Source organism: Passer domesticus, chromosome 1 (assembly GCF_036417665.1).
Source record: "Passer domesticus isolate bPasDom1 chromosome 1, bPasDom1.hap1, whole genome shotgun sequence".
NCBI classification, from domain to species: domain Eukaryota; kingdom Metazoa; phylum Chordata; class Aves; order Passeriformes; family Passeridae; genus Passer; species Passer domesticus.
In genome coordinates this window covers 79,633,029-79,659,243 of record NC_087474.1, presented here as the reverse complement: position 1 = coordinate 79,659,243, position 26,215 = coordinate 79,633,029, and the positions used below count along the sequence as shown (strand labels likewise).

General features: G+C 43.7%; 2 protein-coding genes across 14 annotated transcripts in view; both read right to left on the bottom strand.

Moving 5' to 3' along the window:
* The window catches only part of RNF152 (ring finger protein 152), a 79,957-nt gene extending 70,200 nt beyond the window's left edge, over window positions 1-9,757 (bottom strand). For 5 of the 11 annotated variants that reach the window (XM_064427015.1, XM_064427091.1, XM_064427024.1 and 2 more), the window contains exon 1: window positions 8,028-8,501. The gene's annotated coding sequence lies outside the window, so the exon portion shown is untranslated. Of the gene's footprint in view, window positions 1-8,027; window positions 8,528-9,234; window positions 9,390-9,560 lie in introns of those variants that run through there. The other 6 variants (XM_064427072.1, XM_064427044.1, XM_064427198.1 and 3 more) reach the window with 3 other exon arrangements.
* Window positions 9,758-23,343: 13,586 nt separating this feature from the next.
* PIGN (phosphatidylinositol glycan anchor biosynthesis class N) overlaps window positions 23,344-26,215 on the bottom strand; it is a 98,356-nt gene continuing 95,484 nt past the window's right edge. For all 3 annotated transcript variants that reach the window (XM_064426994.1, XM_064426984.1, XM_064427002.1), the window contains one exon: window positions 23,344-23,660. In XM_064426994.1, the coding sequence (XP_064283064.1) occupies window positions 23,537-23,660 (124 nt within the window). In that variant the 3' untranslated portion in view covers window positions 23,344-23,536. The remainder of the gene's footprint in view (window positions 23,661-26,215) is intronic.

The window sequence follows — 26,215 nt, the reverse complement described above, 5'->3', positions numbered from 1 at the left end:
ATCTGTGGGCAGCCTTTATTATTTCCAAATTTCCTTTCTGTATTAAAAAAAAACAAACCCCAACTTCCTAATCACAGATCTTTTCCTCACAGTTGACTTCTCACTGTAGTGACTAACCAGATATACCAACCACCTCAACAAAGATTCTCCTAAACTGTGGCCCGCACTTAACATTTTCAGCATAGTTGCAGCAAGAAGCTAAATTTTGTGATTTAGAAACTGAAGTTTAGGTTGCAATAACAATTTTGCAACCATTATGTATTTTGTTAAGGGGATTCTTATAAACTGCCCCTGCATCAGGAGCACTTTACCAGCAGAAAGCTTCTGGTGAAGATGCCTGGCTCTAATAAAAGTATTCCACTCCTCCAAACATTGTCAGATGAGATGGGAGATTTTTTCCCTTATTTATTTTTCCTCTGGGCAAGCTTAGTACCCAACAACCCAGAAACTCCTTCAAGGACAATACAAGGCACTCTGAATCATGGATGTCTCAGACACTCTCATGCCTGCATCCCCTCCCACTGAGGGAAAAGTAGAGAAGGGCAACCAAATCCTCCCCCAGCAAAATGAGTGGTGACAGGAGACAAGCTGCTTTCCCCTGCTTTTCTCTCCCTCCTTGTCCTCCCTCTGTGTGTGGCTCTGAGGAGGGTGGTAAAAGGTGCAAGTTGTCGTGGGAGAAAGAGAAGCAACATTTCTCACAGCTGAATTTTTGCCAGTATGAGCTGTGGTTCATGAACTCAGCCTCTGGCCTAAGGCTAAGTTCAATTGTGTCTAAAGTCTGATGAAATGCTTTGCATTGCTCTAATATAAATTTTTATTTCAGCTGGGTTTTTTTCCAAGGCAGGAGACAATTCCTCTGCCTGACTAAAAAATAGGCTTTGAGCACTGTTTGTAATGTATTAAAAGGGATTTGCTTTGTTAATTTTCGCAAATACCAAGTGCATTCTGCAGGCATATAAAATGTACAGTAAAAAACAAATGTGATCCATCTAAGTATCACAGAGGCCCTCTTCTTCACATTATGTCCAGTGGAGATGATCAAGATCCTGAACTTAAGGATTTTTTAATTCATAGTGAAAACCTTGACTGTAAAAAGATATTTCTAATACTAAATGGCTCTTTATGAGACAAAAATGTAACAAGATCTAATGGCTGGAAACTTGGCTAAGAAGATACAATTAATTTTAATAATCACTAACCATTGAGAGTAATTAGCTGCTAGATCAAACTACTGAATAATAATAATTTTTTAAAATCTTAATTTCTGGCTTCATTTAATTGAAAGTACATGTTCCCTTATAAGGTGCACAGTAGCTCAAACAGAAGTTACAGGGCTGAAGCTGAAATTACTCAGAAAAATGCAATGATCTGCATTATACAGGTCAGGCTGGATGATCTAATAGTCCCTTCTGGCCCTAAATCCTATGAATTATGAATCTAGGGTGCTCTCCTTGGAGAGTTTGAAAATGCTTTGCTTACAGGAGGTTATAATCCACTGTTATACTGCAGGCCAACCACAGCATCCCCTCAACATCCAAAATCTGTGTTTTATGGCTATCTCTAAAGGGATAAACTTTAGTTATTAGGGTATTAAATAATTCAGAGGAATGGCTAGCAGATCTGATATGTGGAAAAATTCCCTTTTACAAAGGGAGAGCAGGACAGATGTGCACTATGAATGTCCCTGTGCCAAGGACCTCTGTCTGCCCAGCAGAAGCACCATCTACTTCTAGGCTGATGTCTTGATGTCACCCTAGCAGAGCCACTGAGACCTCAGCTAAGGATACGAGCTTTTCCTCTCTGAAAGGCAAATAACCCGACCATCCATCTACCCCATATCTGTATTATAGGCAAAAATACAGGGATGAAGACTCTCCTACTTTAGGTGCTGCTAAACAAGCAGCACAGCAAGGCAATGCATGCTCATGTGGACACACTGACACCAATGTTAAAACACAGGCATGTGGGTGCCCCATCCCTGGAGGTGGTCAAGGCTTTGTCCCTGCCCATGGCAGGGGGTTGGAAGTAGGTTATATTTAAGGTCTCCTCCAACCCAAACCATTCTGTTATTATACAATAACAAGGAATAAATTTTCAATAGGCAACTTTAAGCTATACAGGGGTTGCTTATTTTAGTTGCAGACTAACAAGACTGCAGGTTGCAATTGCCTTTATGAACTCAGCTCAGACTTTGGGAGACTTCTCTGTCCAGACGCAGTAACACAATAAAGACTGATTCCAAAGCAGCTCAGCTCCAGGAGAAGATGTCCCACTTTTGTGTCTCAGAGAGCCCAAGCCAGCCAGCCAACCTGGCAGTCTGATGAGTTCTTGCCTTGGCACCCTCGCACCACCGGCACAGCAAGATCCCCCGTACCCAGGGTCAGCCTATGCTCAGCAGCTTCACAGGTCTGGCTGGATCCAGACCATGCTCCCTGGTACAGCAGGTCTCCAGGGATGCAGCATGGGGTGCTGAGCCATGATCTAGAGCTTTCCTGGACTTCCTAGTGCTACTGAGGGGAAGGATTCACTTCTGAGGATCAATAAAGTCTGGGAAGCCCGAAGATGTCCACTGAAATAGCATTAACATGCCTGAACCCAAATGCCTCCTTTTTACAGGGACAAGAAGAGCTTCAGAGGCCTTTTCTGTGTGGCTTATAAACAGAGAAGGGCTGACTGATCATGTACAAACTTTGATAGTGAAACAAGTGTGTGAACATCAAGGCTTGCAACAACAGCGACCATACAAACTTCTAAGGGAATTGAATCACTGTGGTATCAGAGCTGCTGAAGCAATGTTTGAGAGCAGAGCAGGCAATGACCCCATTCCCAGAGAGGATCATCCCAGGCTCCTGCTCTAACAGAGTGTGACCAGGCAGCTGCTCATGCCCATGCCTGTGTGACTTGTGTTAAACCCCTTGAAGCATCCCTCCATTGCAGTAGTCCAACCACAGATCTCCTACCCACAAAGCTGCTATAGAATGAGCCTGAATGCTTTTCATAAAAGCCTGATCCAATCCTGCTGAAGAAGATATTGCATTTAACTTCTGCAATCAAGCCTAACAGGTGTTTTTTAATATGCCACTGCATTGCTCAGCATGCCCTTTCTCTCCCTTCACAGTCACATGGCTTTCCTACTGAGTTTTATTTTGACCTAAGGTAGCATTTTCAGCAGGCACACATCATGTGAACAAACCAGAAAATTAACAGGCTAGTGATTTGCTGCTGCCCTTGTTAAGTCAAACAGAGAGAGCACCCTTGTCTTCATAAAGCTCTACTACAAAAACCTCAGCCAGTGAGAAGTTAGGAAGTTGCTGCTCCAGTCAAATTACCCTGAGGTCTCTTTTGAACTGTTCTGTAACCAAGAAAAAATGAGGTACCAACAGCTTTGCTTCCTGGCTGAGCCTTTTTATCTGCTTTGGCCAAGGACTCTTTGCTTCTGGAAAGCTTGGTCCTCTTCCTTAGACTGTGCTAGGGCTTTGTTACAGGATGTACATGGGCATGAGGCAGGTGGGAGCTGTAAGCAGCAGAGCATTGACTGTCTCATCTGGGACAGGGCTTAAGGGTTCTGAATCATTGTGCTGAGGATCTTCAAGACTTAGACAAATAGATTAAACATCATAATAAAACATATACTGAAACAAACACCCTTCTTCAAATGAGGAATAACCCTGCTCCAAGTTTAACAAATGCATGTGCTTTGTCTTGGTTCCCTTTGTGTAAAGAATGGGTTCACCAATATTAGTTCAGAGCAATGTGTTGAACTATGGATTGTGAAAGGCACATCTACCACAATAATGGAGCTCTATAAATAACCTAAACTAAAAACACTTGGACAGACACATGTAGCTAAAGGACTTCATACTTCAGTGGGCAAAACCACAAAATACCAAAATAATTAAATTTGTCCCTCAGAAGCCTTGAAAATAATTGGGTCAAGTTTCCCTATTTCATCCCCTCCTATTTTATAAGATAATTATGAACAACTCAGTACACCCAGTTTCTGGAAGCAAAATTCTGCACATTCTTCTTTTTCCTTTCTGCTTCCAAAGAAGCAAACAAAAGAAAGAAAAACTGAGTCTGAGCACAGTTAGGTCTGCAATATGCCACTGGCTTTCCTCCACACAGCTCCCTTTAAGTCAAACCAGCTGATTAGCTCCGAGATGTCCGTCTCTGTACAATCTCTCTTCCCAGAGCCAACAAAAAACGGAATTGTGGTTGCCTGAACCAGAACAGTGCTTCTGGGATTTTTCATGCACTCTCCCTGTACAGAAGAGTCAACATAATAGTGCAACATGACAAGATGTTGAGCCACAGTGCCAAGACAACTTGCACACTTTGCATTTTTCCTATTAGAGATGCATCAGTGGTTCTAGAAGGGAAGAGAGGGAGAGGAAAAGAGAGAAAATAGTGCAGAGGAGTCAAGTCAAGGCTCCAAAAGCCTTTATGCTTTCATTTTTCTATCAAGATGAGGCATCACACGACAGTGATAATTTGTAGACTTCAAGTACTGTAATAATTTTGCCCTTTTATTAAAACTGTTTTCCCAGGGGAAAAAAAAAAACAAACCAAAAACCAACAACAACAACAAAAAAAAAAACCACCACACCAACACCACCAAAAAAACCCTAAAACCGAACCAAAAAAACCCCAATACCAAACACAAAACAACCAACCAAACACCAAAGCCAACAAAAAGCCAGGACCAAAAGACAAAAGGGCCAGAACATAACAAACTACATAGCATCATCAACTGCACACTTCATGCTAAGATGAGCAAACAGAGAAAAAACTAAAAGCAAAACATTTCTGATCCTTCCTTGCAGTTTTTCTGGGAAATAGTCCCCCAAGATCACACTACCAAAAAAACTGTGAGTTCCATTTCTTTTCTTAATACCAGTAATGAAGAAACATGGAAAGTTTTGAATGCATTTTCCAATTTTCATTTTTCCTCTGAACAGAGACGTGATTTTAGGCCTGTTGGTCTGGATATTTTTGATTTAAGGGAAGGAGGGTTTGTACACTATCTCTGCACCCTTCCAAACCAGGGTTCTCCCCAGTGCCAATGCAGGGTGTGGCAGCAGCCAGAAGCTGGCCTTGTGCTGCAGTTCCCCCTCCCTCAGCATCTCTCCAGCTGGATGCCACTGGGATATCCCTGGAGATGTCCCTTGTCAGGACTCTCAGCCCATCTCTGGCTGCCCTCTCCAGCCCAGGGTGTTGTGTAGCAGGGACCCCTTCAGCGAGTGAGCAGCAAAGCTGTGCTTGGGCTGTCACTACCTGCCCAGGCTTAGTCCCTGCAGGAGAGCACCAGGGCCACCACTGCCCTCGGGCCTATTTTTCCAGCCCATCCTACACAGTGACCTCATCTCACAAAGAGTCCGTGGCTTCTCACAGCTCCTGAATCCTTTTAACTTGTAGTGACAGAGAAAGGGATTGCCCATTGCTGATCGACCTATCTCTGTGCTGGAGGTATGCACATATCTGTTCAGTCATGAGGAGACAACAGTTCATTTTCAGCCTTTTCACTGTGGGGCAGGAGGGTGGTATAATTTCTAATGGAAATTACCTTAATTATAAATTAGAAACATTAGGAGGATTACTCTCACAAAGGAAAGTATTATCTCATAATTGTTATAAAAAACTTACTGCTCTGCTGTTTTTGCACAGTCAGCTTAAAACCTCAAGGCTGATAAAAGAGTTCGCTCTCTGTGTTCTTTTTTTCAAGTAAGGAGAAGATATTTGGATTGACTTTTCTCCCCACCCCACCCCGCTTCTAGTGTCTCTAAATTGCACCACAGTGTTACTGATCCGTGAGCTGTACTGCAGCTGTTTGCTCTTAAAGGTCCACAAATCCCAACTGTTTGTTAGGTGACAACCTATGCCTAGGGCCCTAGCAGAGATTATTAACTTTACCATTTAGTTGGCTTCCTGACAGACATTTTTAATCCTGTGAATTACTTTTAGGAGGGCTACATCAAGAATTTCAGAGCTGCTTTATTATCTATGAATCAAGCCTTGGCTGCACATTTAGAACATCATCCCTACTTGAGAAGAGCAAACATATGTATGTATAGGGATATAACAAATGAGTCTTTCAGACTCATCTTGCCAATGAAGTTCATGGATTTACATCCATTCTAAAGATGCAGTAGAAGAAGGACAGAAGGTCACAAGTTTCTTTCCAATTTAAAACCTGAATTTAGCCCCAACACAGCTTTGCTCTATGGAACTATGAGCCTGAAATTTGCCAGACACCCTCAAGTGACAAAGGGTATTTTTCCCAGGAAAAAGAAAATTAACTGGAGATTTGTTTTTTTCAAATATGGCTTAGCTAACAGTTGCTTTCTGTTGAGACTCTGACTCCTATACTGAACCAGCAACATTTCTGCACAGAAACTTTCCTGCAAAAGTAGTTTTTGCTCTGATAAAAAATTAAATATAGAAACTAGGCAAAGAAGAGCTACTTTTTTAGATGTAATCACTTGTCAGCAAAACATTTCCTCTTTGGCCTTGTCTTTCAGTTAAAAGTGCCTTACCAAGCTACCTTTTTAAAGATCACAGCATGAACTCTGAAACGGCTGGCCTTATGGGGAAGGGCTAGGCTCTACATCAGATTTTCTTTATCCATCCATAGGGTCACATCCATAGGACTATTAAGCAAGTGCTGCAAGCACCTTTGGGGGTGTGGAAGAGAGAGAAGCACACGCCAGATGTGCATCCTCACATCCATCTGTGCATAAAGCTCATGGAGCAATAGGCTTGGCAAGCACAGCAAGCTCCTTCCTGCCCAGAAGAGCCCATGCCCTCTCCTTGATGGTGGCAAAAGGCCACTGTCTGGGCAGGGTTGCACTGAGCCCTGAACACACCAGGGCTGCAGAAACCTCTCCTCAAGGCCACCAGCCAGCCACGGGAGGTGCCTCGATTCCTTGGGCTTGCATCTGCCACAAGCGCTGATGTAGAAAATGGCTGCAGAAGCAGCAATGTGCTGCCAAAAGAGGGAGAGCAAAAGGTATGGGATTTGCCCTTCATGGGCTATGGGAATTCCAGCATCTGCAGCTGGTCGGGCTGGGAGTTCCAAAACCTAAAAACTGGGAGCCAGGCATTCACCATGTTGGGAAGCACGTCCTCAGATCACCGTTTGGTCATGTTTATACATTTAGGCTGTATGCAAATCTTGTGGCGAGCTATCAATTATAAATCCTCAAAGGCTTTTGCGCTGTTATAAATGATATAGCATGAGAAATGTTAGAGTCACGGCACAAGTGTTTTCCGAAGCAAAGGCATACAGCCCGGAGCCAGGAATGAGGTAATTACTTGTACAATAGAAATGTAAATTCAGTAACCTGAAGCGGGGGTGGGGGAACACAGAAGCGATACAAGTCCCTACAGAGCCAGGTCCCAGGGGTAAGTCTCAGACAGCAAGAGGCAAGCAGACAGGAGGAAGAGAAAGTTTATCTATGAAGGAATACAGCAACCAGAATAGTCACCTTTAAAATCAGAGGAAGAGGTAACAATATCCTAGTAGCCCCAGCAGCAGCAGATAATGAACTACTCCAAAAAGCTAGCTAGTAGAGGGAATAGCCAGAAAAAATAAATACTTAAAGCTAAGTAAAATATTAATAATTCTTTTATTTTATTAACTTTATTTTAGTATCACATACCCTCAGGCCTAAGCAAACACCCTTTATCGTTCAGTCTCATCTAGTGAAAATGCTGACTGTCGAGAAACATAAAACACAGGGCTTCCAATCCTTCTGGGGTGGAATCAGAGGATTAGTATGCTTTAACAACAAACAACAGCTGAATTAAAAAAAAACATTCCCAGGATATCACAAACCTCCCCAGAGAGGAGGAAAGCTCCTTCAAGAGCAGCTGGGCATGGGATCCCCTCTGATGTTCAGAAGGGAACGGGAAGGACCCTGGGCACAAGGGCATGCAGCACAGATCCACGAGCAGTGCTAGAAGCCTCTCTGCCTCGTGATAAAAGCCACATACCAAACCCCCATAGAGAAGGAGCTCAGAACACCTACCTGAAGGAGCCCGAGGCAGGAGGAGGACCACTTGAACCATCAGGAAGACCCCAGAAATCCCACCTCTTGGGCTCAGCAGGAAAACCCTTATTTCCTAGCTGCTTCCCATCATTCTCCAGCCCCTCTGTCTAAAGTCAGCTGAAACCCATAGCCCAGGGGCGCGGCTGTTCAAATGGAGAGGGATAAACCAGCTGTGTTTTGGCCAGACCTGACTGAAAACCCCAGTCCTACAGTCAGCAGTGCACTGGCAGTTAAAGCTCATCAGCTGGTGAAAATCAGCTCCACATGCCCACCGTAGGTGCAACTGTAGGAATTTGCATCCTGAAGATTCTGTTGAATGCATCCTGGCTTCCTTTTCAGTGTCAAAAATAAAGGTTGTTATTTGCTGAGGTTTGGGGCAGGGGGTGGGGACGTGACAGTAAGATTCTGAAATGTTTAAATAAATGGAGGCAGCAGTGTTTTGAAGTACTGCTTGTTTCTCTCGAGGCTTTGCCCAAGAAAAAAAAAAAAAGGATTAAAAAAAAGTGTGGCCTTGTGACTTTTTTATAAAACCCTGCTGCATCAGAAAGTTGGAAATATAAACAGCTGCTTTTACTGACTACATCAGTGCAGCTGGGCTGCCTAATCCTTGGGTAGCAGTGCTTATAAATACTGCTCAGGCAGGCAGGTTAGATCAGATTTTCCCATGAGCTCACCCAGGATGGTTGGCTTTCATGGACAGGCACGCTGTTATCTCTTTTAGCAGCCAGCGTTTTAACAGCCGGCTTTTGAAAGCCAGCCACAGTTTTCAAAGAGTGAGTCCTGGGGAGGAGGAGAAGGAGGTGGCAGAGGAGAGTATCTTTCATCGCAAACCTGACACGGGAGAAGCTGCGCCTGGATTGATGCCACTGGAGAATGTATCACTCACTGTCAGGCAGAGCCGGGCCATTTCCAACAGGCAGCGACCAAGCTGCTGCAGAGCCCTGGGCTCTCCCCGGTGGGCACAGGCCTGTTGAGACCAAAGTGCCCCTGGAACCTGGTTTTGCCCGGGGTTAAAGTGTAGCAATAAAGGATATGGAGCTAACCTCCTCCCCCTGCATCCCTGAGAGCATCCCAGCACCCCGGTACTCAAGGGATGGGCTCTTCCCACTGCAACCCCTCACCCTAGAAACACCAGTGGGGGAGGACAGAGAGATGGGATGTGCTTATTTCAATGAGGATTGTTCACCTTATCATACAAGCCAGGCTTTTTAACATCAAAGGGCAGCAAAGCTTCCAGTTGGACCTCCTGGCACTGCGGTTCCTGCCCCTCAGGGGTATTTATCCCACTGGCATTGTCACCTCCATGAAAGACAACACACCCTTAAGTTAGAGGAAAGCATCCTGCAATGAAAGGATTTACCGTAGAAATAAAATAATAATAAAATGAAGATGCATTATCAGTAGAGCTTAAATTGCAGGAGGATGACTAATCAGAGCCCAGCTTCGGATGGCCTGTGCCTGGCAAGGAAGCATTAACCCAAACCTCCTCAGCCAAGACGCACAGAAAATCACCTTCAGTTCCGCTGCCTTTGAGCCGATCGCTACAGAGGTGCTTCAGAACAGCAAACGCGGGGCTGCAGCCCCAGGGAGAAAGGAATCCATCGGGAATGAAAGGGGGGAAGCCGCACAAGAAGAGCTGAGGAAGGATTGTTTTGAGGAGTGCAGCCAAGGCCCGGCCCGGTGATGCGTGAGCCTGGGCCTGCGCTGGCCTCGGCCGGCGCTGCAGGGCACGGGCTGCCCTCCTGTCAAAAGCCATTCCCTGGCAATCTCGCTTTGGGCATGTGGCTGATGTGTCAGGAGAGCCCCGAGGAGACCGGGGAGGTGACATTATTGCTGCCGCGAAGAAAAGTGCAGATAATGAAAACTGTGGCTGTGTCAATAGCCTGCTGAGGAAGGGCTTTTTCCTCTCTATATTTCTATTTCTTCACAAAAGGAAGCAAATATCCAAGCGCTGGCAAAATAAAAAAGTGTTTTTTATGGGAGTCTGCTGAAAAATGTAGCCAACATGAAGCCATTTGAACTTGCTGGCTCCACTAGGGTTAAACCCAATGTATCCCTCAGTGAAGGATCCTGGGCAAAAGGGCTTTTACCCACATTTCCCTGTCTGTCCTTATAGTGATCCCAGTGGTGCCATCCCAGCTGAAAAAAAAAGATATTGAAAAAAAAAGCCACTACATCTGCATGTGCGCTCAGGAGGGGCCAGTGCATAATAGCTCCATGAAGAGGGTCTGAGCTCCAGCCACAGAGCCAGCCAGCACAGGAGACTTGCACCCAGCAACCCCACAGGGCACAGAAGCAGCTCCCTTTCTTTCCTGGACACCATCAAGACTGAGAAAAAAAAAAAAGCTAAAGCTCATAGTACCCTTCCAAGTTCAAAGAAGTCAATAGTGAACAGTGGGACAGGGTTAGTTTTGGCCCATTTGGATCACAAAGTGCAGAGGCAAAAACTTCATTTACCAAAAAACAGGTGATCCACCTAGATGATTTCTGCCACAGGGCACGAGTTGTCTTTAATTTCCAGTTGCCAAAGGCTGCAATAAGAGAGGGGAGAGAAGGATGGTCATTAGGAGGCCAGAGTTATTAGCCTGTGTCCTCAGGAGAAAAGATTTCATCCCTCTCTGCCTCTCTCTCTCAGCCAATTTCAGCCGAATTCAAAGGAGTCTCAGAGGTATAAGTTTCAAAACAATTGAACTTCCACATGACTGATGAGACATAGCAGTTAGGGAGAATTATAGGTCAGAGGGAAAAGCACATGGCCAAGACCGGGCACAACTGGCCAGTGGGTCAGCAATGCCATTTGTCTGGATGGCCCCCACCTGGACACTTGAGGAACTTGGCCAGGCAGCCAGGGAAAGAGAGCACAGGCAGAGCCTTCCTAAGGTCCACCAGGTCTTCTGCTCATGGGACATAACTTCAAACAATACAGGATATTGCTGGGGAGAGGAAACAATTTCAAAGTAATTTTCTGTGACTGCTTTCTTTGACAGGGCGTTTCCATGCTTCAGATAGAGACTCATCAAATTCCTTAGCTGCAGTTTGAAAGAACATTATCTAGGTTGAAAACAATCTCCCTGTTTTCAGAGGTGATGGGGATTTGTCCTGTATGCTGCACGAACACACCATTTCCAGCACAGGGTTGCACACCTTCCTGCAGCAAGATCCAGCCAGGGCTGTAGGCTTCATGCAGCAAAATCTGGCAGCTGATCACACTGATCCATTGAGCCTTAAAATTAATTAATGAGAAACTGAGAGTAAGCTAATCACTTTCAGTTATAGTTATAATGGTTTCATATGCTATCGGGATGAATACCTATCAGTTTGAAGAGATTACAAGCAAAAACTGGGGAAGAGATGAAAAATTCCTTCATTTTTGCTTATGTATCATAAAGCAAAAAAAAAAAAAAAAAAAAAAAAAAAGAAACAAAACAAACAGATGCAATCTCTTCTTTCACAGCCCATTATACAGACTCCTGGAAAGAAAATACCCAGCCCTACAAGGATCTCCATTAAAAGACAGATTCAGTTCCTGTCACTTCTGACATGGAAGTGCATGCAGAAGTAATGAAGGTTTGCTTTGCTTACGGTTCTTGTGCACAGCTGCTGGTAATTGTTCTTACTGAGCAGTGGGGCATTCTTGTTTGTGGAAAAAAATCAATAAATATTTAATTCATAAATGCAAGAGAGGTGATGAGCAAAATATACAACTAATAAAGATAAATGGCTTTTGTACTCATGAAGAAGTCTCATAAAGAGTCAGTGGAAAAAGTGTCCCTGCTGAGCAAAGAGAACAAAATGAATGGGAGATTATATACTGCAAAAACAGCATTGAATTAAAAAAAAAAACACAACAACAACAAAAACAAACAAAAAAACCAAACCCCCCCCAAAACACAAGAGAAAACAACATTAATGCATCATTAATGCTGAGTGTTTAAATCTACAGAAACCAGCACAACATAAAGGAAGATTCCTGAGGCAACATTAATTGGGACTTATTGTGGGCTCTGTTATTGATAATTGCATACATCCAACTGCATAAACAAATTGCCAAAGCTGTATATGACTGGAATGCAAATAAGGGATGTGCAGTCATGGGCTTTCTCCTACACTGTGAGACCCAGCAGGCAACACGTGCAGCAGGAACAGCTTATGGGTCACTTACAGATGCACACACATGCATGTATGTCCCATGGACCAGCACAAGGCAAAATTCCACTTACAGTACCTTCAAAATAAGTTATTTGTGTTTATTTATTTGCAGGCAAGTTAAAGATGGAGCTAACAATGCATTCTTTTAGTGCTTGCATAATTTAATTTGTTTCATCTGTTATATCTGAAAATGCTGAGACATGACAAGAATGTAACACTCCCTGAGTGGTAAAGTACTTCTATTTAGTCATTTCTATGGCCAAATGAAAACTTTGTGTTATTTCATGTCCCACACTGCCAGTAAAACTGCAGCTGAGCTAACACGTGCCAATCCCTATGCCTGTTTTCCAACACAACATCTTGGGGACATAATCTCTAAATTCCCTGTGAAGGCTTTGGAACCACACAAATGCAGCCCAGAGAAAGAGCCTCATCCATCAGAAAGGCCAAGGCCGGTCTTGGCACCAGGCAGTCACAACTTGGCAAATGGCCCTCAAATTGATGCTGGAGGGCGGCATTATTTGCATCACTGATATTCCCAGAAACCCCAACAGAGATCAGATTCCTGCTGCAAGTACAAAGGAAATTGCCCTTCATGTCCAGGTAGGCTATTAACCTTTCAGAGAAGGGGTAAAGTGTGAGTGGGTCATCCTTTCAAACAATTCCCATTTCACAGTGGAAAAACTGACCCTTCTGAATGTTGTGGATTGAAGCGGGAATTTTGGTGTTCTGACATTTTGTTAAAAATTAAATCAAGCTCAAAAAAGTGACCCCAGACACTTTATCAAGTTACCCAAAGCTGCACACTGTGACAGAACCCAGAGGTGCCACTCTTCCCCACTGGCATTCCCCATAACTAGCCAGTCCCTCCCCAGCTTTTGTGCCTCCTCTTTAATCAGAAAAAAATAATGGAAGTGCTCATGCAGTGTTGCATCTTCTTTCTACTTTTGCTTCCAGGCTCTCCAGCATCTGAGCATGGGGTAAAACAGACAGGGGGACATTCTGCTTAGATGATTTAACTAATCTCATGCAAATGTACTCAGCAGTCTTGGTACCCATTGTGTTTTCACCTACATAATGGCCAAGACAGCTGAATATAGCTTTTTCCAAGGATAATAGCATTTTTATGCATTATTCCTTAAAGCCTTTTGTGCTCACACACTGAAAAACAGCTCCAGCTGAGGAATAGCTGAAGTCAATATACTCAGTCTCTGTCCAGGTAATCATGCATCCTCCTCCCATGCTAGGTTAAGAAAATATGATAATGATAGGACATCATTAACATGTTTATTTCCCCTCTCCCTTTTCTTACTTTCAGCATGTGCAATGGAAAACTGCAGTTAAACACTTATTATCACATATTTTCTGACATATATTGCCTACTTACCCTGCATTTGAGAAACAGGAAAGATTTTGCAGGCAAAACAAAACACAAAAGAACTGGTTTAAACCAGAAAACAATACACTTACCTCTCCTGAATTTACAGCATTTACTGATTTCTTAATTGTCTGAGTCCAAAAGAAAAGGACAAAAAATCCCAACCCCCCCAAATATATATATATATATATATATATATATATACACACACGTGTGTGTGTGTGTGTGTAGTTTCCTTTAGTAGTAGAAGCAAAGCCACCTAATAACCAATTCTCAGGTTAATTTGCCAGTGATAAAATCCCCCTCTATATACCTTCTTCCTAAGGAACCAAGATTGGTCGTGAAAATCAATGTTAGTGGTTTTTCCCTCTTCAGTTCTGACCAGGTGTTGCTCCTGCCCACACTCATGGGTTGACCAACGCACAAACACTTTTGAGTGAAGATTGGGATTTCAAATCTGACACCAAGGGAGCTGGAGGATTTGCTGGAGGGAGTGGGGTGGGTTGCATCTGAGAAGACAATCAGCTCGTGGCCACCTGAAGCATTGCCTGGAAAAGCTGCAGCAATGTGGCACCTGCAATAACATTCTGGAAAGCCACAAATTCTATATAGGTCCAGCATATTAAACCTGGCTGTAAAAAAGGAATGATAGCAGACTTACAAAAAATGTAAGTGCTTGAATTGTGTAATAACCAGCCTTTAACTTATGCTCCTGAGAGAGCACTTTGACTGTTGATCTATCTACAACTGACCTTTCAATTCATTGGCTTCCATGGGCTTTAGGAAATTCCTGTGGATTTTGACAGCTGATGGCTTATATCCAAGGTCCATACCTTACAGAAGCATAAAACCCATTCTGATGCTTTAAACAGATATGGAGAAAGCTCCAGCCCCCACACCCTCTGACTACAAAAATGTGACTGCTTTCGTTGTGGGTGTGTCTCATGCTGTTTGATCATTGTTCAGCATCTTTCAAGTTAGCTCCATTAGGAATTGCTGAGGGATTCAGGTAATTTGATGTAAACCTGTTGATTTTGAAAAGAAAAAAAAAGAAATACAAAAGCCTTGAAGACAGTCTGAATCAAATCAGAGATAATTTACAATTTTCTAGTCTGCACTCATATTTGTTATGCGAATTTTCAGCCATTCTCTCCAAATTGTATTTCCAGTGTTTTTTGGGGGGTTTTTTTTGGTTTTTTTTTTGTCTCCAGGATTTTCTAGATCTTATTTTTTCTGCTTGTTCCCTGGCTATGTAGGCTGGCAACACACTCCAGTAACAGTATTTTATTGCTTAGATCTTAATTTGAGCCCTGGAAAAATATTTTCACCTTTTTCTGCTTCTTGTTAATTATCCAGAGCCTACATTTTGGGCACTGAATCCATTCATATTTATTCCAAAAAAGGAGATTATCATCTTCCTTCTTGTCTCCTGAATGAAAGACACCATCACACTGACACGCTTTAATTAAGTTTCACCCAACCACCAAGAACTTCACGCATGGTTTAAGAGAGATTATATCAGCAGAGGTAAAATAAATTAAAAAAAAAAAAATTATGGAGCCAAAAAGCTTCCCAAAATGGAAAGAACATGCAACAGCAGCATGTATCACTCTGTGGTGACATAAAAGCCCACAAGGATTGAGTGAATGCCTGGTGAATGTACAGTAGCCACTGCTCCCAGGTATCTGCTGGAGGTGGGAGGGGTAACTCGAGGAGCAGGTCACTCTGACAGCAGATATAAGCCCAAATATTCTCTTTAGAAGAGATAAAAGGAGAAAGTGGACTTCATTTGTAGTACTCGTTTGGTAAATTTCACCTCGGCACATGGAAACATTCCTGAATTGTTACTTGGAGACCAAAACCAGCTCCATCAGAATGACCCTCATCTGGGCCTGCAACTTTTGCTTAAAGCTTGTGCTTCAAGCATTAGGTCAGCTTCTTCAACCTCCAGCTTCAGGAACTTCTAAATGCACTGTAAGAAAGTGGTTTGTGATAAAGCAAAGTTACTAACAGGATTCTTGGTGGGTGCAAAATTAATGCTGGAGAAGAGTCTTGAATTACTGGAAAATTAAAATACTGTTGGGAGGTTGGGGGTTTTGTTTTCTGGGAGTTTTTTGGGGTTTTTTTGGCCAGATCTCATTTTCAATTAAACCATTTAGTGAAAGCAACATTTGGCCAAAGCAGAGTGTGATTTTCACAGAACAGCAATAAAATATTTAGCATGTTTATGTTCCAAAAAATTAAAAACAAACTAGAACAAAATGCACAAAACAAAACATTGTGTTGAAATGGGCAGACTAGATTAGTCTTTTGCTTCAATATCTCTGGTTTTGCCCTTTGTCGGAGAAATGCTAGGCAACAGACAATTCCCACTTCATCAATAGGAGCTAGGGATGCTCCATCTGTGATGAGCTCTGATCTGTTTACAGACCTGCTTACAGCTGCCATCCCGATTTAAAAGCATTCTACGAGAAAGCTTTTCCTGTTTACATGCTCACTTAGCCAGACTCCTCCTGGTCACTTAAGCACACATTTAACTAAAGTGCAGGAGCAGATTCCCGAACTTAAGAGAGGCCCCGACACTGCGAGCAGGGCCAGGTTGTTTGAAGTTAAGCACATGCTTAAGTGCTCTGCTGGATTTTTGCCCAAGCTGCCGATCTTTTATAGTTAATCATTTATCACCCCGCTTATGTTCTGGTAGTTATGCTTCAGTGTGCAAATATGTAAATTGCTTTCATAAAGCTCCACGCACTGAGCTTCCTCAGCCCTTTGCAGTTCTCCAGTCCTGTGACACCTCAGATAGATCAAGCGACACTTAGAACTGGCAAGAAAGTTACTTCTCCCTTAATTAAACAGAATCATTACTGTGTTCGTCTTCTTAATGGTGAGGCACATTCACAGACTTGCAAAGTAAGCAAATAAATAATGCCAGTTAGCTCTAACCTGACAAGTATCACACATTTTGCCTCTAGAAGCATGTACACCGATCCATCTTCCTCCACTCCCAGACTGAGAAAGGGATCAACCTGTCAAACGTATGTAAGCATATTTGCATAACTTTGGCACAGATTAAGGTAAATCACTGCCTACAAGGGTATTTGCAATGCATCACAAGGTAATTCTCCCAAACACCAGTGACCATTTTAATTTTTCTTTCCCTCCTGAGGTTAATTGCTGTGAACTATAGGAGAATGTCACCTCCACTTACCTGTGCTCTGTTGCTTTGTATTCAGAAAGCTCACAGATGCCGTGATTTTTCACAAAGAATTAAAATTGCCACAAGGAGAGAAAACATAGTTACTGCCATTCAGTTCTAATATATTTATTGGAATGATAGGCAGCAATGGTGCCTCACTGAAACAGAGCCTTAAAACACAATTAGTTGCAGTTCTATAAATTGCAGAGCCAGTTATTCTGCGCTCCTGCCTGTGGGCCTTCCATGCACCCACTAATGAAAAGGCTGCTTCTCCCCAGATGTCAGGTACTTTTGCAAGAAATGAGCAGCAGGAAGGGAAAATGACAGTCTGTTCCCTTGCTCTGTAGAGCAACTTTTTGTAAAAATTTATTCTCTGTCAAGCAAACTGCCTGAAAAAAACCCCTCAGTCAGCTACATTTTCTAAGAGGAAGCTTGAACACTGCTCAGATTGAGTCATATTAAAACAAATTAATGCCGACAGCTGGTCTCATAATCATTACTTGAAAAAAAAATAAACCTCAAGCTTTAAGTATAAATTAATAAAAAAATCCAACTCCTAAACAAACAAACAAAGAAGCAGCAATCTAAGCAAATGGGCCCTCCCGTGATAGACCGGCTGCCATCATGACCCACTGACAGGACAAAACTCATCCCCTGAACTGTCCTGGGTTTGGGTCCTGGGACTGCAAAACACTCCTAAGATTCTCCTGCAGCGCTGGGCTAGCAGATAAGGTCCTGGGCCACCCAGGACAGATTGCTGGAGAAGCAAAGGCAGGAGGGACCCTCAAGAGAAACCCTCACGCTTGGGAAAAATAAATCTCAGGAAGGGCTCACTGCATGACTGTTCTGGGATTGGTAGGGAAATAAAGCCCTAGGAAATGAGGAGCCTCAGACAAATTTCAGAAGGTTTCTGTTCAGTTCAGGTCCTCGATGGAGATTTGGCCATCATCCCAAATACTAGGAGGTTTTCCTGCACTATGTAATTCTTTAAAAATGACATGCATGTTAACTTCTTCTTTTGGTTGTAACCACCAGCTAATTACCAAGTTACATTAGAGCAAGTTTGTAGGATTTTAAAGGAAATATCCTGTGTTAAAGTAGGTTAGAAAACACACAGAAAGATACCACTTGCATGAGAAAATGCATGGTGGTGAAACAGATACTTTCCTTTCACAGTAGATCAAATATAACAAGCCCTTGATGGAAAATATCCACTCACTTCTGGAGATCTAGTGAGATGGAGACACAAATATCTGAGCAGCTAAATATAGTTCTGGATAGCAGTGCTTTGTACAGTAAGTTCTAGTGTCTCTTAACTTAATATGGAAATTGATACAAAAATAAAATCAGCGTTTTCAGAGTCTGTCTCTGCTTGCGTGCTCACTGCGACTCACACCACCAAATTTCTTGAAATTACTCTGCAGTTTTTGTCTTGCACTGCCTCACATGCCAAGAAGGCAGAATATGATGTCCATCACTAAAAGGCCACATCTGTTGAGATATATAAAGGTTACTCCACAGAAAGTCAATATGAGAACTGCACTGAGAATGCCTTGTCCTTCAGCATTTCTGCAAGAGCAATAAGCTAAGTTTAATTAGAGGAGTCTAGGTTTTTGTCAGAGGCTTCCCCAGCCCTAAATGCCAGTGGTTCAATTGTGCAATGTTTGTTACTGGACATGTGCCCTTTGGATCAGCCTGTGGTTGCTGAAGCTTGGAGCCAGGCTTGGGCAGGTACTGCTGGAGCTGCAAACCCCTCGAGAAGGAAGAGGAGGCAGTGGGAACAGTGAAGAGCTGTGGTAGTGACACATGGTTTTCTCATATGTCTCCTACCTTCTCACTTTGAGGCAAAAACTTTGGACCCAGGACTGCTTTTGCAGTGATTTAAATCTAAATTTAAATTCCCCAGACCTGACTCTACACTACCCTGTCCCTTGCTCAACCACTGACCCCAGCATCAGGTGTGCAGGACTTGGTGGCTGTACACTGGGTCACAGGACAGTTCAGGTCAGGAAGGGCCTCCTTGCAGCAGAGGTCACACCCCGAGGAGGGTGCAAACAACAGGAATATCAGAGCAGAAGGGGGCTCCATCCCTGGCCATGTTCCACTGCAGTCATAGACAGCTTGGGGGAACTTGGTCTGGTGCTTTCTGTCCCCATTGCAGAGAAAGCACTGGATGATATCCAGCCATTATTAACAGGTTTGTCAACAGTATTGACCTGAGCAAAAGGTAAGCCTTTAAGTCAACCTCACTTTATGTAACATTAGAGGCATTTGCTCTTACAACGCATGTGGAAAATAAAATGTAAACAAAACAAGGTGTATTGTCATTGACTTTACATTATCCACCTTCAAAGTTAGAAAGTTATGCCAAGCATAAGTCAATAAATAAACAAATAATGAAAATATCAATAAACTTGATTTCAAAGGTCATGGGAAGTGGGAGAGTGCCATGCTTTCAGCCTTCTTCTTCCTCTTTTCAGTTCTCAAATGCCAAAATACTATGCCCTGCCCTGGGGTGAGGAGGGAGCTCTTGCAGGAGCTGAATTCAGAGCAGATGAACTGGATTCAAGACTACACATCCTTATGAGCATAACTGTCCAAGAGAGACCAAAGAGACTTGCAAATTATTTGGTGACTGCTAGCTGCTGTCATGTCAGTCCCAGCTCAACACAAGCCCTGCCTCATAGATAGCCAGGACTGATGTGGAGCTGTACCACAACCTGGAAGCTCTGCAAGACAGGTTCCCAGACCTTCCCCAGCCAGAGAAGCTCACCAAGCAGCTTCCCAAAGACAACACACAGGAGAAGACAGTTTTTCACCTTCAGGCTGCATGAAGCCATGTGATGATGGAGAAGGGGGCACCTATAGATGTCCCACCACTGTGACACACAGCATACCCTAGAGTAGACAGAAGTTCTTCCTTCCCTACTACAACTATTGCTCACAAAAATATTCTCTTCAGCTGGCTCCTGCTCACAGAGCCCCACATCTATCAGATGCAGAGCTTGGCACCCTCCATGTTCTCATCCCTTTTGCCAAAGTCATCTGGGTGAAGTACCCCCACCACTCCAGAGCCACAGGAAAAGGGTCTGAAGGATTCACACAAACAATCTGGAGAAGTAATGAGCATCACATCCTTACAAATTAGCTGGGGTGCTAAGAGCAGAAAAAACATTTGCATTGTGGTTACTCCAAACCAGACACCACAGTTTAAGGTTTGGGTGAGACCATGACTGTTCATTCATATCTTTGTTCTCATTCAAAAATGTGAAGACTGTACCAGACTTACAACTAACAGGCACAGCATCAAAATCACCAAAGCTTGTAAAATGTGATTTACTCTGTGAGGGAGAAGGGGAAGTTATTCAGTTTGAGTCATAAGAGGTCTTGATATAATCTAGGCTTCATCATTTCTGAAAAAAACAGCTCACTCCCTGGGCAGATATCAAAAGGCTGCTGTGTACAGCTTTGATAACAAAAAAGCAGAGAACAATTCCTAGTGCTGAAGATTACAAGACCTTTGTATCAGCTGCTCTTCAGTATAGTTTCTCTTGCATTACACCACCTGATGGGCACTCTAGGTTTATGGTTAGCTCTTCAGGAATCCATGGATCTGAAATCAGGAAGACAGAAGCTTTGCAGAGGTTTTTAGTTTTTTTTTTTTTTTTTAAAAAAAAGTTGTGCCACCCTTGGCATGAATAACAATATCCATTTACCTGTCTTTTCCAGCCTGAGGTTTTTACCCTCTGGAGCATCACCTGCTCCAGAGTCAGAAAGTGTGCAGCTCTGCTGCAGGTAAAAGAAGGCAGGCAGAAGAGCTTGGGGTAAATTCTGCCTTTAAGTCCTTCATGTGTGCTGGAAGCCTCTGCTGGCTCAGAAGCCCCTTCTGTGGCCTGAATCCTGCTGGGACCCCATGAAGAGGGATGATGATGCTTGAAGACTCAAAAGTAGAACAAAAGAAAGCTTAACCATCCAAACACAGAATTTTACTCCCGACCTTAGCTGCTAAGGTTGGGGAGGACGTTTTATTGTCGATGCCATTTGTTTCTGGAGAACATGCATCTGTGAGAGGGAAGAGTCAACTTTTTCACACACCCCATGGGGCTGTGTAAAGTAGCTGAGTGGGAGAATTTTTGACACCTCTCCATGCTGGAGTGAACCCAGAAGTGTAGGCCAAGACTCCAGCAAGAGCCTCCCCTGGGGAGACACGAGAATAGCACAGCCAATCCTGCCTCTCCATGAGAGCTGCTCTCCAGCACCCTGTGGCCTCTGGTAGAAATTCACAAATGGCACAGAGATGCAAGGAACCAGAGGGGGAAAGGGCAGCTGAGGTTGCTACCACCATGGCCCAACCAGAGCAAATGGCAAACAAGAACAAACCCCTGCAGAGCAGCACTGGGGAAAAACAACATGCATATTGCAAATATTCCCCTGTGCTCATTGTCCCCTTTCTTCTTGTACAAGGAACAATGTAAGAAACAAAACACACTTTAGAGAAAAAGGTGCTATGGAAACCATAAGCAGAAAGAGTAACTGATGCAGGTTGCACTTTGCACATTCATTTCCACTTGCCTGCATACCAGAGTATACAGATTATTCCTACTACCACAGATGAGCAGCACCAGACACAGTGGGCTGAGATGCTGTTTTATTACCAGCCCCTGTGGTAAAAAAAGGCATAAGGCTTGAGCTCCTCTGCATTCTCCCAGGGAGCCTGCAGTGCCAGCAGTATGTACCTCCCAATAGGCAGGACATCCATTTGGCCTTGTCATAGATAACAAGCAGTTTTGATGAGCTTGCAGAAGGTGTGACTTACGGGTGGCAGCCATGTGAGTCCCACATTCCCAATTTTTCAGTCCATTTCTTCACATCCCACCAATGCCAGCTGTTCAGCTGCTCCCATGAGTGAATTTGTTCTACAAACAGTAGTTCTGCAAAGCAGACACTCCAGCAATGGAGACTGGGATGGTCAATGGCTTAGAGCTTTGTGTACTGACGGGAAGCACTGGGGCAGAGGTCTCAAGAGATCAGCTAGGGCACAGAAAGCTCAGGATGCAGTAAGTACCCACAGTGACAGAGTATATGCTGTAGATACTTGTGGAGTGAGGCTGAGGGGAGGATAGCTCTCCACAGCAGACACTCGCTGGATCCTGGAATGAGTGTGGCACATTCCCATGCCTATACACGGACTGTGCCATAGTGGCAACTTTCCAGCTGCTCATGGTTGCTCCTTGCCTTGGCTGTAGGGTACAGCCACCAGCACCAGGCACATCCACCTTTAGGTGTGCAGTCTGCAGATACAGCCTGTAACAAATGCAAAACATCTGCCGCAACTGAGGCCAGCTGTGAGGCAACATGCCCAATAAGACCACTGGACCACCACCTAGTGGAAAAAATTACTCTCTTAACAGTACTCAGACATTCTCACAAGATACTCTGAAGCTGCATGGATGACTGCAGGCCCATGATGCCATTTTTTTCTAGTACCCAAGAAGCAGATGGAGGTTTGTAACTGTTTTTTCCCAGCCAAACTTCCTGCTGAGGGATGACTAGTTTTCAGAGTGTTTAACAGACATGTGACCATGGCCAAATGCCAGATGGCTGGAAAGAGCATTGGAGAAGCCCCCATGATGCATGTCTAGCCTTGGTTGCCAGCATCATGCACCATATGTATCAGCTCCCAGACAGAAAGGTCTTGCTGCTGCTTGGGAGTGTGACACAGGGATATTGCACAGCACAATTTTTAGTGATGCCATCATAGAATGGGCCAGAATGAACAACATTTTTTGTTTTCCTTCCTTCTCACTTGTAATCAGTATCACAGGGAATCTGCATTAGATTCATTGTGCAGCCATTACTGATGCTTACAGTAATGGAGCAGAACATAAGAGGAAAGAGAAACAAGAACACAAAAAAAAGCTTCCACATGGCATCACGTTCTGAAAACCAGCAACTTCAGCTGCAGTTTCATGACCTCTTTATGCTGATTTAACTCTGGGCTGCTATGGAAACAATCAGCCCTAACCTTCCTACCCACCCTGTCATGAGCTGGCCCAGGGAATTTGACTGCTATTTAACCATGTTCCTTTTCATTTGGATACCTGAGTGTCATACTGCTCAGCCTGCCCAAGCTCAGGAAGCAGCAGCAATTCACAGCAGGATGAGCTGAAAGATGTTGTCTTACAGCAACAGCCTCGCAGCACACCAGCCATAACCTGCCTCAAGATATTCTCACAGGCACACTGACAGGGCTTGCAAAAAGCACAGCCTGCTTCCGAGATATTCCAACACATGGGCCACGTCAGGTACACAAACATCAGTGACCTGCCCAGACTGATTTCGTTCATGCCTTAGTCTGGGAGGTGCTTATGCAAGACATGAAACTAAGCTAGAACTTTGCAGACTCCTAATGAGAGTATGTGTAAACAAACAGTTGGCAGCCAAGTTGCAACAACAAAAAAAGAAAAAATCCACCTCTCCAAAAAACACAACCCAAAAGACAGTTGCCTATGTATTAAAAAAAAAAATTGTCGCTGTTTTCATTTTCAAGAAATGTGTACACTTACACAGAATAACCAAAGGCTTTTTTATTCCCATATTCCCATTGGTATCTAAATGGCAACCCTCAAATGCAAATTTCAGTCATGTGACAGCATTTAATCTGTATCAGAACAGCACTCCAATGGCTGGATGGGATTTTGGCCCGCTAGTCCATTAACCCTCATTTACATTCCAGAGCTGGAGGTTGGTTCTGAGGATGTTTCATCACATGGAATGGTGCTTATTCCTTCTGTGAAGTCCAAGTCTCTGTGTAGTTAACAGCTGGGCCAGTCCATTCATCACCATCATAAATATGGTCAGTGACATCACCAGCACATAGTGGCTGATGCTGCAAGAAAGAGATAAAAAAAGTGAGAGGAAAAATACAAATTTGCAGAGTAAAGAAAAAAAAAACCTGACATAAATAACCCTCTATTTATCTATTTTTTTTCCATTTTAAGTAGGCCTAATTGTTCACCTAGGATGTAATTTTATATACACTGCTCTTAGAAGACAAGCATGACAGCAGTCCTGTCATGTAAAAACCCAAGTCTCTGACAAAATAAAATGGTGGGACAACAGAAAACACAACCGAGCATACACCAAGTGAGTAAGAGTACCAGGTGTACTTTTCATTCAAATGGATAATTCAGTATATGTGAGTGAAACAATTGCAAAACTTTCATTTGCAAAACTTTCATTTCTTCTCAAGAGAGAACTTGCCATCAGGCAGACATTCCTTGGTAGTAAGAAAACTCAGATATTTATGGCAGATAAAGTGCAATTTTCTAGAGAAAACACTATCCTAGTGACAAATAGCTTTAAGAAAAAAAACCAAACAAACAAAAAAAACCAAAAAACAAAACAAAAAAAAACAAACAAACAAACAAAAAAAAAAAAAAACAAAACAAAAAAAAAAAAAAACAAAAAAAAACCCCAAAGCCCCACTACTTTTCACTGAACATTGCTAAAATCTGTAGAATTCTGTGCTGTGGTAGCATGCGCTAAGAGATTAAAGAGAGGAGTTCAAGAGTGGCTAGTAAACACAGTATGAAAATGCAGCTTCTGGGTTAGGATGTCCTGAAATCACTAATGATTAAAAGTCTAACAAGCAGCAAGCTTGTTCTCCACTTGTTCAAATTCTGTTATCTCAGTTTCACTGGTATTACAGATGGGCTATTGAGGATCAGACTAAGATTCAATCCAGGACATTCAGCATTCTGTGTTCAATGGGTTCAAGGTCCATTTGGAATTAAATCTGGCTAAGGATGTCAAGAATAACAAGAGGGGCATCTTCAAGGACACCAATAACACAAGAAAAACTGGCAAATGTGGGTCTGCTACTGAATGGATCAGGGACCTTTGCAACAGAGGCTGTAGAAAAGGGTGAGATACTGAATGCAGTCTTCGTTTCAGCCTTCACTGCCAAAGCTAGCTCTCAAGAATCTTTGACCCAGGAGATCAGGGAGAAAGTCTGGAGGAAGGCAGATGTTCCCTTCATATGGGAGAATTGGATTATAGACCATTCAGTCAAACCTGACAGCCACATGTGCAGGTGCCTCCTCAGCAAGTTCACTGATGGCACAAAGCTGGGAGGAGTGGCTGATACCCCAGAGGGCTGTGCAGCCCCTCAGAGGGACCTCGACAGGTTGGAGAGATGGGCAGCAAAGAATTGCCCGAGATTCAACAAAGGCAAATGCAGGGTCCTGCACCTGGGGAGGAATAACCTCAAGCACCAAGACAGGCTGGGGGGTGACCTGCTGGAAAGCAGCTCTGTGGAGACGGACTTGGGTGTCCTGGTGGACAACGAGCTGTCCATGAGCCAGCAGTGTGTCCTTGTGGCCAAGAAGGCCAAAGGTATCCTGGGGTGCATTAGGAAGAGCATTGTTGCCAGCAGGTTGAGGGAGGTAATCCAGCCCCTCTGCTCAGCCCTGATGAGCCCACATCTGGAGTGCTGTGTCCAGTTCTAAGCTCCTCAGTATATGGGAGACAGGGAGCTCCTGGAGCAGGTCCAGTGGAGGGCTAAGAAGATGATCAAGGGACTAAGAGACTGGAGCATCTGTCTAACAAGGGAAGGCTGAGAGAGCTGAGCCTGTTCAGTCTTGAGCAGAAACAAGTGAGAAGGGACCTCTTCAATGTCTGTAAGCATCTGAAGGAAGGGTGTCAGGAGGATGGATGCAGACTCTTCTTGGTGATGCCAAGCAACAGAACAAGAGGCAATGGGCACAAACTGGAATACAGGCAGTTCCACCTCAGCATGAGGAAGAACTTCTTTACTGTGCAGGTGGACGGAGCACTGGAACAGGCTGCCCAGAGAGGCTGTGGAGTGTCCTTCCCTGCAGAACAGCTATCTGGGCACAACCCTGAGTAATGTGTTCTGGGGACCCTACTTGACCAGGGAGATTGGACTGGGTGACCTCCAGTGGTCCCTTCCCACCTCAACCATTGTGTGATTCTGTAAGATCTGAATCAGGTACTGTTAATGTAAGCCACTAGTCATTCAGAAACCAGAAATCTTCCAAAACCAGTGACATTTCAGGAGCTGCAGATGAAACATTGTTGCACCCATGCCCATTATACATCCAGTGTGGCTTTGGTTTTTCTTGGGATTACTGAAGAAACTAGCACTCAAGAGGCACCCATACCTATTATCCCAAAGTAAATAGCTCTTTAGGACAAACAGAGGAACTTCAGACTCAAAGTCAAAAAAGGATTGCAAGGAACTGGCTTAATGACCTGGAATTTCTGCCAGAGGACTCATTCAGTTTGAGAGTTTAGCCACAGAAGAGCAGTAAAGCTCATAATGCCAACACTATCAATCCTCACAACCCTGAGACTGTGACAACTCTGTGCTAGTCTAGCACAATTTAGACCTGTGGAGAAGCACCAGCTCTCCACAAAGCT